The following is a 14,816-nucleotide window of genomic DNA, read 5'->3' on the forward strand; positions in this document are numbered from 1 at the left end:
CTATCAATTAATGTGCTAGGGAATGATTACAGATGCATTCATGATGTTGGAAGTGGTGATTGTAACCCCTCCCTGCACTGCAACAATGACTAGAGGAGAGCCGCTGCAGAGAGGATATAAAACATGTAAACATGTACACTAGATTACCATTGATGACCTATCCTTAGGATAGTTCAGCAATGTATGATCGGTTGGGATCTGGCACCCAAAACCCTCGCCAATCAGCTATTATCAGTGACAGCAATGTCCGTCGGCCGTAAGTACTGACTTGTAGAGATGGCTGTCTTCTGATAGTGGCCGGGGCTTGGTACTACCCATCCGCCTCCTATTCAAATCAACAGGAGGTGGATGTGCAGTATCCTGTGGTGGCCACGATCAGAAGACGGAGCAGCTCCGCAAGTGAGTACCTCCAGCTGGTGGCCGCTGCCACCAACGACAGTTGATCGGCAGGGCTGCTGGGTGTCAGAGTCTGAACGATCAGACATTGATGACTTATGCTAGGAAAAGATAAAATCAATGATAAAGTAGTGGACAACCTCTTCAATTTTCTCCCTGTAGCCACTGCTCTAGTATGGCAGTCAGTTACGATTTAAATGCTGTTTAGCGGTAGATTACCATTATATCTCTAGGCAAACAGCATTTTTGTTAGTGATAGATTCACATTTAGTAAGGATCACATGAGGATACGAAGAATTATCCTATTTTCATCGATATTGCTATTGATGCTCCATCTGTGTGCCCTCCTTGTATTCGTGTGCCCTCCTTGTGCCTGTGTGCCTTCCTTGTGTCTGTGTGCTCTCCTTGTGCCTGTGTGCCTTCCTTGTGCCCGTGTGTCCTCCTTGTGCCCATGTGCCTTCCATGTGTCCATGCGCCCTCATTGTATCCGTGTGCCCTCCTTGAGTCGTTGTGTTCTTGTGTCCATGTGCCCTCCTTGTGTCCGTTTGCCTTCTTTGTGTCCGTTTGCCTTCCTTGTGTCCATGTGCCTTCCTTGTGTCCGTGTGCCTTCCTTGTGCCCGTGTCCTCCTTGTGGCCGTGTGCCCACCTTGTATCTGTGTGCCCTCATTGTGTCCGTGTGCCCTCATTGTGTCTGTGTGCCCTCCTTGTGTCTATGTGTCCTCCTTGTGCCCATGTTCCCTCCTTGTGTCCATGTGCCCTCCTTATCTCTGTGTGCCCTCCTTGTTTCCGTGTGCCCTCCTTGTGTCCGTGTGCCCTCCTTGTGTCCGTGTGCCCTCCTTGTGACTGCGTGCCCTCCATGTGCATTCCTTGTGTCCATGTGCCGGCCTAGTGTCCGTGTGCCTTCCTTATGTCCGCATGCCCTCCTTGTGTTCGTGTGCCCCTTTGTGCCCATGTGCCTTCCTTGTGTCCATGTGCCTTCCTTGTGTCTGTGTGCCTTCCTTGTGTCCGTGTGCCCTCCTTGTATCCATGTGCCTTCCTTGTGTCCGTGAGCCCTCCTTCTGTCCTTGTGCCTTCCTTGTGTCCGTGTGCCTTCCTTGTGTCCATGTGCTATCCTTGTGTCCGTGTGCCCTCCTTGTGTGCATGTGTCTTCCTTGTGTCCGTGTGCTCGCCTTGTGTCCGTGTGCCCTCCTTGTGCCTGTGTGCCTTCCTTGTGCCTTCCTTGTGTCCGTGTGCTCTCCTTGTGTCCATGTGCCTTCCTTGTGTCCTTGTGCCTTCCTTGTGTCCGTGTGCCTTCCTTGCGTCCCTGTGCCTTCCTTGTGTCCATGTGCCTTCCTTGTGTCCGTGTGCCTTCCTTGTGTCCGTGTGCCTTCCTTGTGTCCATGTGCCTTCCTTGTGCCCGTGTGCCTTCCTTGTGGCCGTGTGCCCACTTTGTATCCGTGTGCCTTCATTGTGTCCGTGTGCCCTCCTTGTGTCTATGTGTCCTCCTTGTGCCCATGTTCCCGTGTGCCCTCCTTGCATCTGTGTGCCTTCCTTGTGTCCGTGTGCCCTCCTTGTATTCGTGTGCCTTCCTTGTGTCCATGTGCCCTCCTTCTGTCCTTGTGCCTTCCTTGTGTCCGTGTGCCTTCCTTGTGTCCATGTGCTATCCTTGTGTCTGTGTGTCCTCCTTGTGTGTATGTGCCTTCTTTGTGTCCGTGTGCCCTCCTTGTGTCTGTGTGCTCTCCTTGTGTCCCTGTGCCTTCCTTGTGTCCGTCTGCCCTCCTTGTACCTGTGTGCCTTCCTTGTGCCTTCCTTGTGTCCGTGTGCCTTCCTTGCGTCCCTGTGCCCTTCTTGTGTCCATGTGCCTTCCTTGTGTCTGTGTGCCTTCCTTGTGTCTGCGTGAACTCCTTCTGTCCTTGTGCCTTTCTTGTGTCCGTGTGTTTTCCTTGTGTCCGTGTGCCCTCCTTGTGTCCATGTGCCTTTCTTGTGTCCATTTGCCTTCCATGTGTCTGCGTGCCCTCCTTCTGTCCTTGTGCCTTCCTTGTGTCTGTGTGCCCTCCTTCTGTCCTTATGCCTTCCTTGTGTCCGTGTGCTTTCCTTATGTCCGTGTGCTTTCCTTGTGTCCATGTGCCCTCCTTCTGTCCTTGTGCCTTCCTTGTGTCCTTGTGCCCTTCTTCTGTCCTTGTGCCCTCCTTCTGTCCTTGTGCCTTCCTTGTGTCCGTGTGCTTTCCTTATGTCCGTGTGCTTTCCTTGTGTCCATGTGCCCTCCTTGTGTCCATGTGCCTTCCTTGTGTCCATGTGCCTTCCTTGTGTCTGCGTGCCCTTCTTCTGTCCTTGTGCCTTCCTTGTGTCCGTGTGCTTTCCTTGTGTCCGTGTGCCCTCCTTCTGTCCTTGTGCCTTCCTTATGTCCGTGTGCCCTCCTTGTATCTGTGTGCCTTCCTTCTGTCCGTGTGCCTTCCTTGTGTCCGTGTGCCCTCCTTCTGTCCTTGCGCCTTCCTTGTGTCCGTGTGCCCTCCTTCTGTCCTTATGCCTTCCTTGTGTCCGTGTGCTTTCCTTATGTCCGTGTGCTTTCCTTGTGTCCATGTGCCCTCCTTCTGTCCTTGTGTCTTCCTTGTGTCCTTGTGCCCTCCTTCTGTCCTTGTGCCCTCCTTCTGTCCTTGTGCCTTCCTTGTGTCCGTGTGCTTTCCTTATGTCCGTGTGCTTTCCTTGTGTCCATGTGCCCTCCTTGTGTCCATGTGCCTTCCTTGTGTCCATGTGCCTTCCTTGTGTCCATGTGCCTTCCTTGTGTCTGCGTGCCCTTCTTCTGTCCTTGTGCCTTCCTTGTGTCCGTGTGCTTTCCTTGTGTCCGTGTGCCCTCCTTCTGTCCTTGTGCCTTCCTTGTGTCCGTGTGCCCTCCTTGTATCCGTGTGCCTTCCTTCTGTCCGTGTGCCTTCCTTGTGTCCGTGTGCCCTCCTTCTGTCCTTGTGCCTTCCTTGTGTCCGTGTGCCCTCCTTCTGTCCTTGTGCCTCACTTGTGTCCGTGTGCCCTCCTTGTATCCGTGTGCCTTCCTTGTGTCCGTGTGCCTTCCTTGTGTCCGTGTGCCCTCCTTCTGTCCTTGTGCCTTCCTTGTGTCCATGTGCCCTCCTTCTGTCCTTGTGCCTTCCTTGTGACCGTGTGCTATCCTTGTGTGCATGTGCCTTCCTTGCGTCCCTGTGCCCTCCTTGTGTCCATGTGCCTTCCTTGTGTCTGCATGCCCTCCTCGTGTCCGTTAATAATGACAATGTACTGTATATGTAAAAATCAGATGCTATATGAATGTTCCATGTTTTTTGTGCACCCACAGACTTGAATAGACAAGTCTCATCCGATATACGGAGGAGTATATAGCTACATGCTGCAATGTTTTTCACATGGACCTCGTGAAAGAACTGTCATTGAGTAACATTGGTCAGTATGCTATCTCAGACAGCACACGTCCCTATAATACCCTCGTCTGAATGAGCCCTTAAAGTGAACCTATTTCTTTAGGTGATGTTTAATAGAAGTTGTGTGTTTGTTTGAGGAAATACATTATTTCAAGCCATTGTAGTCCACATTTTGTTAGCATTTTTTTCATGCTACAGACTAGTCACTTATCAGAAAAAGTAACAAAGGAAATGCTAATTGATAGTGAGGGTATCCGTAATGCGTAGTGCGTATGCGGTTATAAAAAATAAAATAGAAACCCTACAACCAAGAAAGCCGGACCAAGTGATACAATGTTGACAATCGGATATAAATACAAAACTAAAAAAGGTCAAAAAAAGTCCAAAAGTAAATAATTTATTATTCAATACAGGTTAAAAAAAATGACGGATAATGAGCAAAGAAAAGGGACGCACAGCCCAGGAGTATACAAAGATGAAAAGCTATGGTGTTCAAAGAAATAACCCAAAACAATATACTCACAAAAATTATGTATAACTCACAGTGCAAAAGAGCACATGGTTACGATGGAATGGAAGTAAGTTCAATAAAATATAGTGCAAAGTGTAAAAAATATATACAACAGTGAACAATAAAATCTAATAACCAAGTAGTCACCAAAAGTAAACGCATAATAAATAACAGTACCATAGCAGTAACAAAAATTAATTCATACCATATAGTGATAGGAGCGACATTGTATTAGCATAAAAAGGGGGTGTAGATGAAACGTGCAGTGAAAACAGAAAAGGATTGTAAAAAAAATATATAGCCAAAGTGGGGAATCACTTATACATAGTGTGGTACATTTTGCTCCTGGATGGCGCCTGTATTGAATAAATTATTTACTTTTGGACTTTATGATCAGTTTCCTTCTTGCTTTTTTAGACTGTAGTCACTGGACGGTTCAGCGGCCTATTTGTATATATCTTTGCCTCTCTCCCAACCTAGTCCCTTCTCCCTCCATAGACTTCTATAGACAGCGGTTATAATTTGATCAATCACTGAAAACAAATCTGAAGACAAGTAGTTTTTGTGAGTGAATGATCATGAGTGCAGGTACAGGGAAGGGATAGAGAAGAATTGACTGATATGTGGAAAATAAATGTTCTCTAATAAGATACATTTTTGTGCAAAAGTTTTAGGTGGACGTCGGGCACTCAGACCATCATCATGGAGTCGGTTTCTAACTGTTTGTGCAGACACATGCACATTTGTGGCCTGCTGGAGGTCATTTTGCAGGGCTCTGGCAGTGCTCCTCCTGTTCCTCCTTGCACAAAGGTGGAGGTAGCGGTCCTGCTGCTGGGTTGTTGCCCTCCTATGGCCCCCTCCACATCTCCTGGTGTACTGGCCTGTCTCCCGGTAGCACCTCCAGCCTCTGGACACTACACTGACAGACACATCAAGCCTTCTTGCCACAGCTCGCATTGATGTGCCATCCTGGATGAGCTGCACTACCTGAGCCACTTGTGCGGGTTGTAGAGTCCATATCATGCTACCACGAGTGTGAAAGCACCACCAACATTCAAAAGTGACCAAAACATCAGCCAGAAAGGATTGCTACTGAGATGTGGTCTGTGGCCCCCACCTGCAGAATCACCCCTTTATTGAGGGTGTCTTGATAATTGCTAATAATTTCCATCTGTTGTCTATACTATTTGCACAACAGCATGTGAAATTGATTGCCAAACAGTGTTTCTTCCTAAGTGGACAGTTATATATATATGTATATATATACACTCACCGGCCACTTTATTAGGTACACCTGTCCAACTTCTTGTTAACACTTAATTTCTAATCAGCCAATCACATGGCGGCAACTCAGTGCATTTAGGCATGTAGACATGGTCAAGACAATCTCCTGCAGTTCAAACCGAGCATCAGTATGGGGAAGAAAGGTGATTTGAGTGCCTTTGAACGTGGCATGGTTGTTGGTGCCAGAAGGGCTGGTCTGAGTATTTCAGAAACTGCTGATCTACTGGGATTTTCACGCACAACCATCTCTAGGGTTTACAGAGAATGGTCCGAAAAAGAAAAAAAATCCAGTGAGCGGCAGTTCTGTGGGCGGAAATGCCTTGTTGATGCCAGAGGTCAGAGGAGAATGGGCAGACTGGTTCGAGCTGATAGAAAGGCAACAGTGACTCAAATCGCCACCCGTTACAACCAAGGTAGGCCTAAGAGCATCTCTGAACGCACAGTGCGTCGAACTTTGAGGCAGATGGGCTACAGCAGCAGAAGACCACACCGGGTACCACTCCTTTCAGCTAAGAACAGGAAACTGAGGCTACAATTTGTACAAGCTCATCGAAATTGGACAGTAGAAGATTGGAAAAACATTGCTTGGTCTGATGAGTCTCGATTTCTGCTGCGACATTCGGATGGTAGGGTCAGAATTTGGCGTAAACAACATGAAAGCATGGATCCATCCTGCCTTGTATGGAGCATCTTTGGGATGTGCAGCCGACAAATCTGCGGCAACTGTGTGATGCCATCATGTCAATATGGACCAAAATCTCTGAGGAATGCTTCCAGCACCTTGTTGAATCTATGCCACGAAGAATTGAGGCAGTTCTGAAGGCAAAAGGGGGTCCAACCCGTTACTAGCATGGTGTACCTAATAAAGTGGCCGGTGAGTGTATAATAGCAGTACAGACAGAACAAACATGCATAGTTTTCATCAGTCTATGTTGTTTTATATCAGTTTCTATAACTATGAAAATATAGTACCATCTTTTGGAAGCAAAAATCCTAAAATACAATATCAAGCCTTTAAAGGGTCTTGTCACATGTCTTAAAATAAGAAGCCAAAAAAGACACTCCATTTGTATACTCATGTTTCAGGGTCTTTGCAACTCATCAATGCAGAGTAGGAAAGAACTGATTTGTCTGGGTAGGAGGCCTCCTCTAACACAGGATCTAAGGGGTAATATTTCTTCTGGTGGAGAGCACCAAATCAGCTTAGGGATACTTAAAAGCCACACAATGCTTCGCTGGGAACTAAAATATGCAAATATCCTGTTCAGAGAGGAAGATTAATGTAACTTTTGTGCCACTTATTGGAAGTAGCAATCCTAAAAGTCAATATTGACCCTTAAAGTGCCTTACCACATGACTTAGGATAAAAAACTGAACCAGATAATCTATTTGCAGTAATGTGTTTTTGGATGTTTGCCCCTTGTCAATGAAGGTTTTGGTTTGTTATGTGGCAAGGCCCTTTAGAAGGCCAACATTGACTTTTTGGATCACTGTTTCGAATAGCTGGTGCTAGAGATCCTGTCTTCTTGATCTCTGAGGAGACTAATTGCATACTTAAATTCCCAGGAGCTTTGCATGAACTAAAAGTCTCCTTACACCAACTTGGTACTCTCCACAAAGAGAAAATGTACCCCTCAGAACCCCAGTTTCTACAAAGGAAAACAGCTGTTGTTGAATATTGTGCTCACCACTTGCTTCAGTTCTCAGCAGCTTCTTATCAAAGTTACGGATGCCAGTCATTGATACATTTGTGCTAATAAATATCTTGAAGCTCTTTACCTTGATTTCAGATGTGCTACCCCCAGCGATCCTTATTTCTTGCTTAGCCACTTGGATTCTTAGAGGCCGCAGCCAGTAGGGCCCCGAGTCAGGTTTCTTTTTGCTAATGTCAATTTCAATAAACTCCGATTTGTCAGGGCAAGTCTTCAGTAAAGTGTAAGAATATTCCATTGGGTACGGGAAACTTACTGAGTCAAAAGTATGTATCACTTGATTTTGGCTGACCAAGCAGACACTTTCTCTTTTTGGGAAACAGCCTTGAAATCCGTTCTCCACAGAGCAGATCTCCCCATCACGACAGGTAGTGTTGAAGCATAGTACGTCCCCTCCATCTTCACACCAACACTGTACAGTGCAGTCCGCTGTTGTCCAGAATGAGTCGCCAACTGCGTAATATTTCCCGTCCATCTCACAGCCACACTTGTGCATAGGGACACACTCATCTGCACTAAGAACATAGCCATTATCACACTCACAGCCTTCTGTACAGGGGGTGCTGCAGAGCTGCGGAGCCGTCAGGTCAGAACAAGTTACCGGGCAACTGCTTGTGCAAACCGAATAGTGGCTGAACTCAGGACATTGCACCGAAGCCGCTGAAATGCAGAAAGAGAAGACAACAAAATGAATCATGTCAACTCCACACAAACGTACAGTATGTCTCATGAAAAAGGTATTTATCCCCATTTTGTATATCAATGTATACCGATTTGGAAGGATCCTAACTTCACACAAGGAACACAAAATAAATTATTTGGAGTATGGAAGGGGAAAGGAATTAAACTTTTGGAAGATGTATTAAAAACAGAAGACGGAAGGCTATAAAGCTGGAAAGAATTCTCAACCAAATTTAAACTAGAAAATAGCCACTATTTACAATTTTTGCAGGTGACTAGCCAAACAATTTTGACACTTTAATCAGTAGGGAATTAAATCTGGATTCATTATCCAACATACAGGTGCTTCTCACAAAATTAAAATATCATTAAAAAGTTAATTTATTTCAGTTCTTCAATACAAAAGGGAAGCTCATATATCATACTGACTCATTACAAACAGAGTGATCTATTTCAAGTGTTTATTTCCGTTAATGTTGATGATTATGGCTTACAGCCAATAAAAACCCAAGTCATTATCTCAGTAAATTAGAATAATTAACAAAAACACCTGCAAAGGCTTCCTAAGCGTTTATAAAGGTCCCTTAATCTGTTTCAGTAGGCTCCACGATCATGAGGAAGACTGCTGACTTGACAGATGTCCAGAAGGCAGTCATTGACACACTCCACAAGGAGGGTAAGCCAAAAAAGGTCATTGCTAAATAAGCTGGCTGTTCACAGAGTGCTGTATCCAAGCATATTAATGGAAAGTTGAATGGAAGGGAAAAGTGTGGTAGAAAAAGGTGCACAAGCAACCGGGATAACCACAGCCTTGAAATGATTGTTAAGAAAAGGCCATTCAAAAATTAAGGGGAGATTCACAAGGAATGGACTGCTGCTGGAGTAATTGCTTCAAGAGCCACCACACACAGACGTATCCAGGACATGGGCTACAAGTGTCGCATTCCTTGAGATAAGCCAATCATGACCAGTAGACAACACCAGAAGGCCAGGGAGAAAAATACCTGGGCCATACATGGCCCCATTCCTGGGCCAAGGAGAAAAAGAACTGGACTGTTGCTCAGTGGTCAAATGTGTTGTTTTCAGATAAAAGTAAATTTTGCATTTCATTTGGAAATCAAGGTCCCAGAGTCTGGAGGAAGAGTGGAGAGGCCACAATCCAAGCTGACTGAGGTCTAAATGTGAAGTTTCCACAATCAGTGATGGTTTGGGGAACCATGTCATCTGCTGGTGTAGGTCAACTGTGTTTTATCAAGACCAAAGTCAGCGCAGTTGTCTCTCAGGAAATTTTAGAGCACCTGTCTACACTGCCAAAAGTACCAAAACCTGGTTTAAAAACAACAGTATCACTGTGCTTGATTGGCCAGCAAACTCGCCTGACCTTAACCGCATAGAGAATCTATGGGGTATTGTCAAGAGGAAGATGAGAGACACCAGACCCAACAATGCAGATGTGCTGAAGGCTGCTATCAAAGCAACCTGGGCTTCCATAACACCTCAGCAGTGCCACAGGCTGATCGCCTCCATGCCAAGCAATTGATGCAAAAGGAGCCCTGACTAAGTATTGAGTGCATTTACTGAACATACATTTCAGTAGGCCAACATTTCAGATGTTAAACTCATTTTTCAAGCTGGTGTTATAAAGTATTCTAATTTCCTGAGATAATGACTTTTGGGTTTTCATTGGCCATAAGCCGTAATCATCAACATTAACAGAAATAAACACTAGATATAGATCACTCTGTTTGTAATGACTCTATATAATATGAGTTTCACTTTTTGTATTGAAGAACTGAAATAAATTAACTTTTTGATGATATTCTAATTTTGTGAGAAGCACCTGTATATAACCATATTAAGACACAAACACAAGTCCTCTGGAAAACCAATAATTTTGAATCATGGGGGATGATTACAGCAGATTAAGACTTATATGAAAAAATGATGTTAGGTTGGGCGAAGATTAGAAGAATAATGATAAATGAACAATGGAGAGAAATGCACTTCAAATTGATGCATTGTGCGATATACGCCTTTAATTTTTCATACAAAAGTGCTCCTGCTCATTTCCTTAACAGCTGTCCGAAATGTAATCTACAGAAAGCTAATTTATTATATAGCATATGGGAGTGTCCATACATTCAAGAAGTCTGGGAAGACGCAATTATACATATCCAAAAATATGGAAAGTGAAAATCCCCAAAACCCTACAATCCTGTTTATTTCATTTTATCAAATTGGATAGTAAAAAATAACACAAAAGTTGGTGTTGTACCAGATAATGTTCATTTAGGTCTTTTAGTAGTAAAAAAAAAATTTATTCTTAGACACTGGTTAGAACAACAAGTACCTAAAATGCCAGAAATAACTGGTACTTTGAAATTACTATTACTATTAGACATAATTGACACAGAAACACAAAAGGAGAAAAACACAGGAAATTTTTTTAGAACATGGAGAACATTTATTGAACAGAGCTATGCACAGACAGAAATCACACAGTTGATGAAGGTCTTTAGAGGCACATCATGGTACAATTTGGAAGATCTAGGGGAAACGTGGGGACTTTGAAATGTTATTTTTTATATATTTGATACATGGTGATCAGCTGAAGTACTGTAATATTTTAAATGTAAAAAAAATGATGGGACTGATTTTGTAATGATGACATATGTAAATTTTGCCCATCTATGTGGACATGTTTATCTGTGTTCTCACCAAATAAAAAAAATTGCTAAAAAAAATAGTATTTATCAAAGGAGACATGGATTTATATATGTAGTATAAAAGATTTCTCCACCATCTTTCCTGTCATTGGTACCTAACCTCTTAAACATGGTTGCACTATCATGGACAGCTGTAATTGCATTCAAACAATTTATAGAAATTGTTATTACATTCTTATTACAGTGCAAGCAATTTTACCTACTCTAATTTAGAGAATTGCTTTAACTTTGACACATGGGTTTGCAATTATGCAGAAACTCATTGGTCCCGATTCATCACAGCTTTAATGCCAGAATTCTGGATTAGAAAGCTTTGAAAAGTCACAACACTTTTGGAAATGTTGCAAGTTTTGGCATTTTCAAGCCAGTTTTGGCCAGTTGCAGCAAAGTAAGCAGAGCTTGGGCTGAAGTTGGGCGCGTTGAGGGTGTGATGCTAAGGCTTGTCTAATTCAATGATGAACTGTGACGTTCTTTACATCAGAAATCCTACTCTGGTCTCCATTTAAAAAAAGATTTGTGGTGAGGCGCATGAGTTTCGTCCCCTCAACAAAACTGCAAGAAAATTGCTGGTCTTGATGAGTTGGGGCCATTGTTTTAGGTCTAGAGATGATTGAATCTGCAATCCCTTCAATAAATTGAAATGGTAGTGCCTTTTCAGAAAAATCTTGCTCTTCAGGTGGAGTTTGGTATAAGAAAACCAAACAAACCGTGCTTTACTGATTGTCCCAGGTCCAACAATGAGTCTCTGCTTCTGATGTCTCGTATTGGCTGCAGTGATGATGTCACATTATCAGCACGGCATCCAATCACTGAGCTCAGTGACTTTGTGGGGGGCTGCGGTATCAACGTGACATCACGTGATTTTTTTGAAAGGGGACAACTCCTTTAAGCCACTCCCAAAATGGGAAGGTTCTGCATCTCATTTAACTGTTAATTGTGTCCTTGCTGCAAGTTCTGGATGTAACTTTTTAACTTTTCCCTGACCCTCTGTCAGTGTCAGTTCCACTTATCCCCAATATCATCACATTCAAAAGGCATTATAATAAAATAAACCGTTATATCAGGCATCAACCAGCAGATAATGCGTTAGTGTAACACGTTACAGCATTAATTCATTATAGCAAAATCTTCAGGCAGTGCCTACAATCCTTTACAAAACTGCCATACATTGCAGTACCTCTGCTAATCAGAATGTGCTACTTAGTCAAACTATCAAACCACAAATTACACCCCAAAAGGAATAATACCATAGGGTGCCAGGAAATGTATAGAAGGTTACGTGCCACAGTATGTATTAAACCAAAGCGAAAAATAGCACCAACAACCAAGAATAAAAGTTAATAAATTGTATCAATATCACAAGAAAAAACAAAGGAGAACAATTAAAATAGAGTATAACAGGAAAATGACAAGGGATCACTCAAAAAACGGATGGCAGAGGGGTTATCCACAGGCGCGCATATAATAAGTAGTCCACTGGTGCAAAGATAGCAAGTCCGCAGAAAGGAGCAAAATCTGTATTCCTCACAAAGTGCACATATATAGAGTAATAGAGGTATCAAAAAAGAGTCTCAAGCGGATATAGGTTATAAATTGCACACAGCCCAAAAAGGTGAATAGATGGTAAGTATAGCGCCTAATTACCTGTGGGACCACGCTGCCAGCCACCCCAACGCGCGTTTCGGCAATGTGCCTTCTTCCGGGGGCATGGCATCATGGGATATAGAGGTCATTATAACCAGTGCTGCGTCCAATCAAAAAGGTACGACGTCAAGACCAAGAACTGCCAAAAATTTGATGGAAGAGGGACTTAGATACACCCTGTATTAAACATAAAGGAGGGCCCCATACACATTGTGTTCAAATTGTCATGTAGAGATACTTCTAGACCCATAAAGGCTATGCATTAAGTGCAAAGCCTGACAAAAATTACAAGCAGGATCATCCATACATCCTTAACCCCTTCACCCCCAAGGGTGGTTTGCACGTTAATGACCGGGCCAATTTTTACAATTCTGACCACTGTCCCTTTATGAGGCTATAACTCTGGAATGCTTTGACGGATCTTGGCGATTCTGACATTGTTTTCTCGTGACATATTGTACTTCATGTTAGTGGTAAAATTTATTCGATATAACTTGCGTTTATTTGTGAAAAAAATGGAAATTTGGCGAAAATTTTGAAAATTTTGCAATTTTCCAACTTTGAATTTTTATGCCCTTAAATCACAGACATATGTCACGCAAAATACTTAATAAGTAACATTTCCCACATGTCTACCTTACATCAGTACAATTTTGGAACCAAAATTTTTTTTTGTGACCGAGTTATAAGGGTTAAAAGTTGACCAGCAATTTCTCATTTTTACAACACCATTTTTTTTTAGGGACCACATCTCATTTGAAGTCATTTTGAGGGGTCTATATGATAGAAAATACTCAAGTGTGACACCATTCTAAAAACTGCACCTCTCAAGGTGCTCAAAACCACATTCAAGAAGTTTATTAACCCTTCAGGTGTTTCACAGGAATTTTTGGAATGTTTAAATAAAAATGAACATTTAACTTTTTTTCACACAAAATTTATTTCAGCTCCAATTTGTTTTATTTTACCAAGGGTAACAGGAGAAAATGGACCCCCAAAGTTGTTGTACAATTTGTCCTGAGTACGCTGATACCCCATATGTGGGGGTAAACCACTGTTTGGGCGTATGGCAGAGCTCGGAAGGAAAGGAGCGCCATTTGACTTTTCAATGCAAAATTGACTGGAATTGAGATGGGACGCCATGTTGCGTTTGGAGAGCCCCTGATGTGCCTAAACACTGAAACCCCCTACAAGTGACACCATTTTGGAAAGTAGACCCCCTAAGGAACTTATCTTGATGTGTGGTGAGCACTTTGACCCACCAAGTGCTTCACAGAAGTTTATAATGCAGAGCCGTAAAAATAAAAAATCATATTTTTTCACAAAAATGATCTTTTCGCCCCCAATTTTTTATTTTCCCAAGGGTAAGAGAAGAAATTGGACCCCAAAAAATGTTGTGCAATTTGTCCTGAGTACGATGATACCCCATATGTGGGTGTAAACCATTGTTTGGGCGCATGGCAGAGCTTGGAAGGGAAGGAGCGCCATTTGACTTTTCAATGCAAAATTGACTGGAATTGAGATGGGACGCCATGTTGCGTTTGGAAAGCCCCTGATGTGCCTAAACATTGAAACTCCCTACAAGTGACACCATTTTGGAAAGTAGACCCCCTAAGGAACTTATCTAGATGTGTGGTGAGCACTTTGACCCACCAAGTGCTTCACAGAAGTTTATAATGCAGAGCCATAAAAATAAAAAATCATATTTTTTCACAAAAATGATCTTTTTGCCCCCAATTTTTTATTTTCCCAAGGGTAAGAGAAGAAATTGGACCCCAAAAAATGTTGTGCAATTTGTCCTGAGTACGATGATACCCCATATGTGGGTGTAAACCATTGTTTGGGCGCATGGCAGAGCTTGGAAGGGAAGGAGCGCCATTTGACTTTTCAATGCAAAATTGACTGGAATTGAGATGGGACGCCATGTTGCGTTTGGAGAGCCCCTGATGTGCCTAAACATTGAAACTCCCTACAAGTGACACCATTTTGGAAAGTAGACCCCCTAAGGAACTTATCTAGATGTGTTTTGAGAGCTTTGAACCCCCAAGTGTTTCACTACAGATTATAACGCAGAGCCGTGAAAATAATTTTTAATTTTTTTCTCAAAAATGATTTTTTAGCACCCAGCTTTGTATTTTTACAAGGGTAACAGAATAAATTGGACCCCAAAATTTGTTTTCCAATTTGTCCTGAGTACGCTGATACCCCATATGTGGGGGGGAACCACTGTTTGGGCGCATGACAGAGCTCGGAAGGGAAGGAGCGCCATTTGGAATGCAGACTTAAATGGATTGGTCAGCAGCCGTCACGTTGCATTTGCAGAGCCCCTGATGTACCCAAACAGTACAAACCCCCCACAAGTGACCCCATATTGGAAACTAGACCTCCCAAGGAACTTATCTAGATGTGTTTTGAGAACTTTGAACCCCCAAGTGTTTCACTAAAGTTTATAGCGCAAAGCCGTGAAAATAAAAATTCTTTT

At 43.1% G+C, this 14,816-nt stretch overlaps 1 protein-coding gene across 1 annotated transcript in view; it reads right to left on the reverse strand.

Moving 5' to 3' along the window:
* TECTA (tectorin alpha) overlaps positions 1-14,816 on the reverse strand; it is a 182,801-nt gene that overhangs the window by 85,541 nt on the left and 82,444 nt on the right. Inside the window, exon 8 of the mRNA XM_077250468.1 lies at positions 7,351-7,943. Within this exon, the coding sequence (XP_077106583.1) occupies positions 7,351-7,943 (593 nt within the window). The remainder of the gene's footprint in view (positions 1-7,350; positions 7,944-14,816) is intronic.

The sequence above is a fragment of the Ranitomeya variabilis genome, chromosome 4 (assembly GCF_051348905.1).
Source record: "Ranitomeya variabilis isolate aRanVar5 chromosome 4, aRanVar5.hap1, whole genome shotgun sequence".
Taxonomy (NCBI): Eukaryota; Metazoa; Chordata; class Amphibia; order Anura; family Dendrobatidae; genus Ranitomeya; species Ranitomeya variabilis.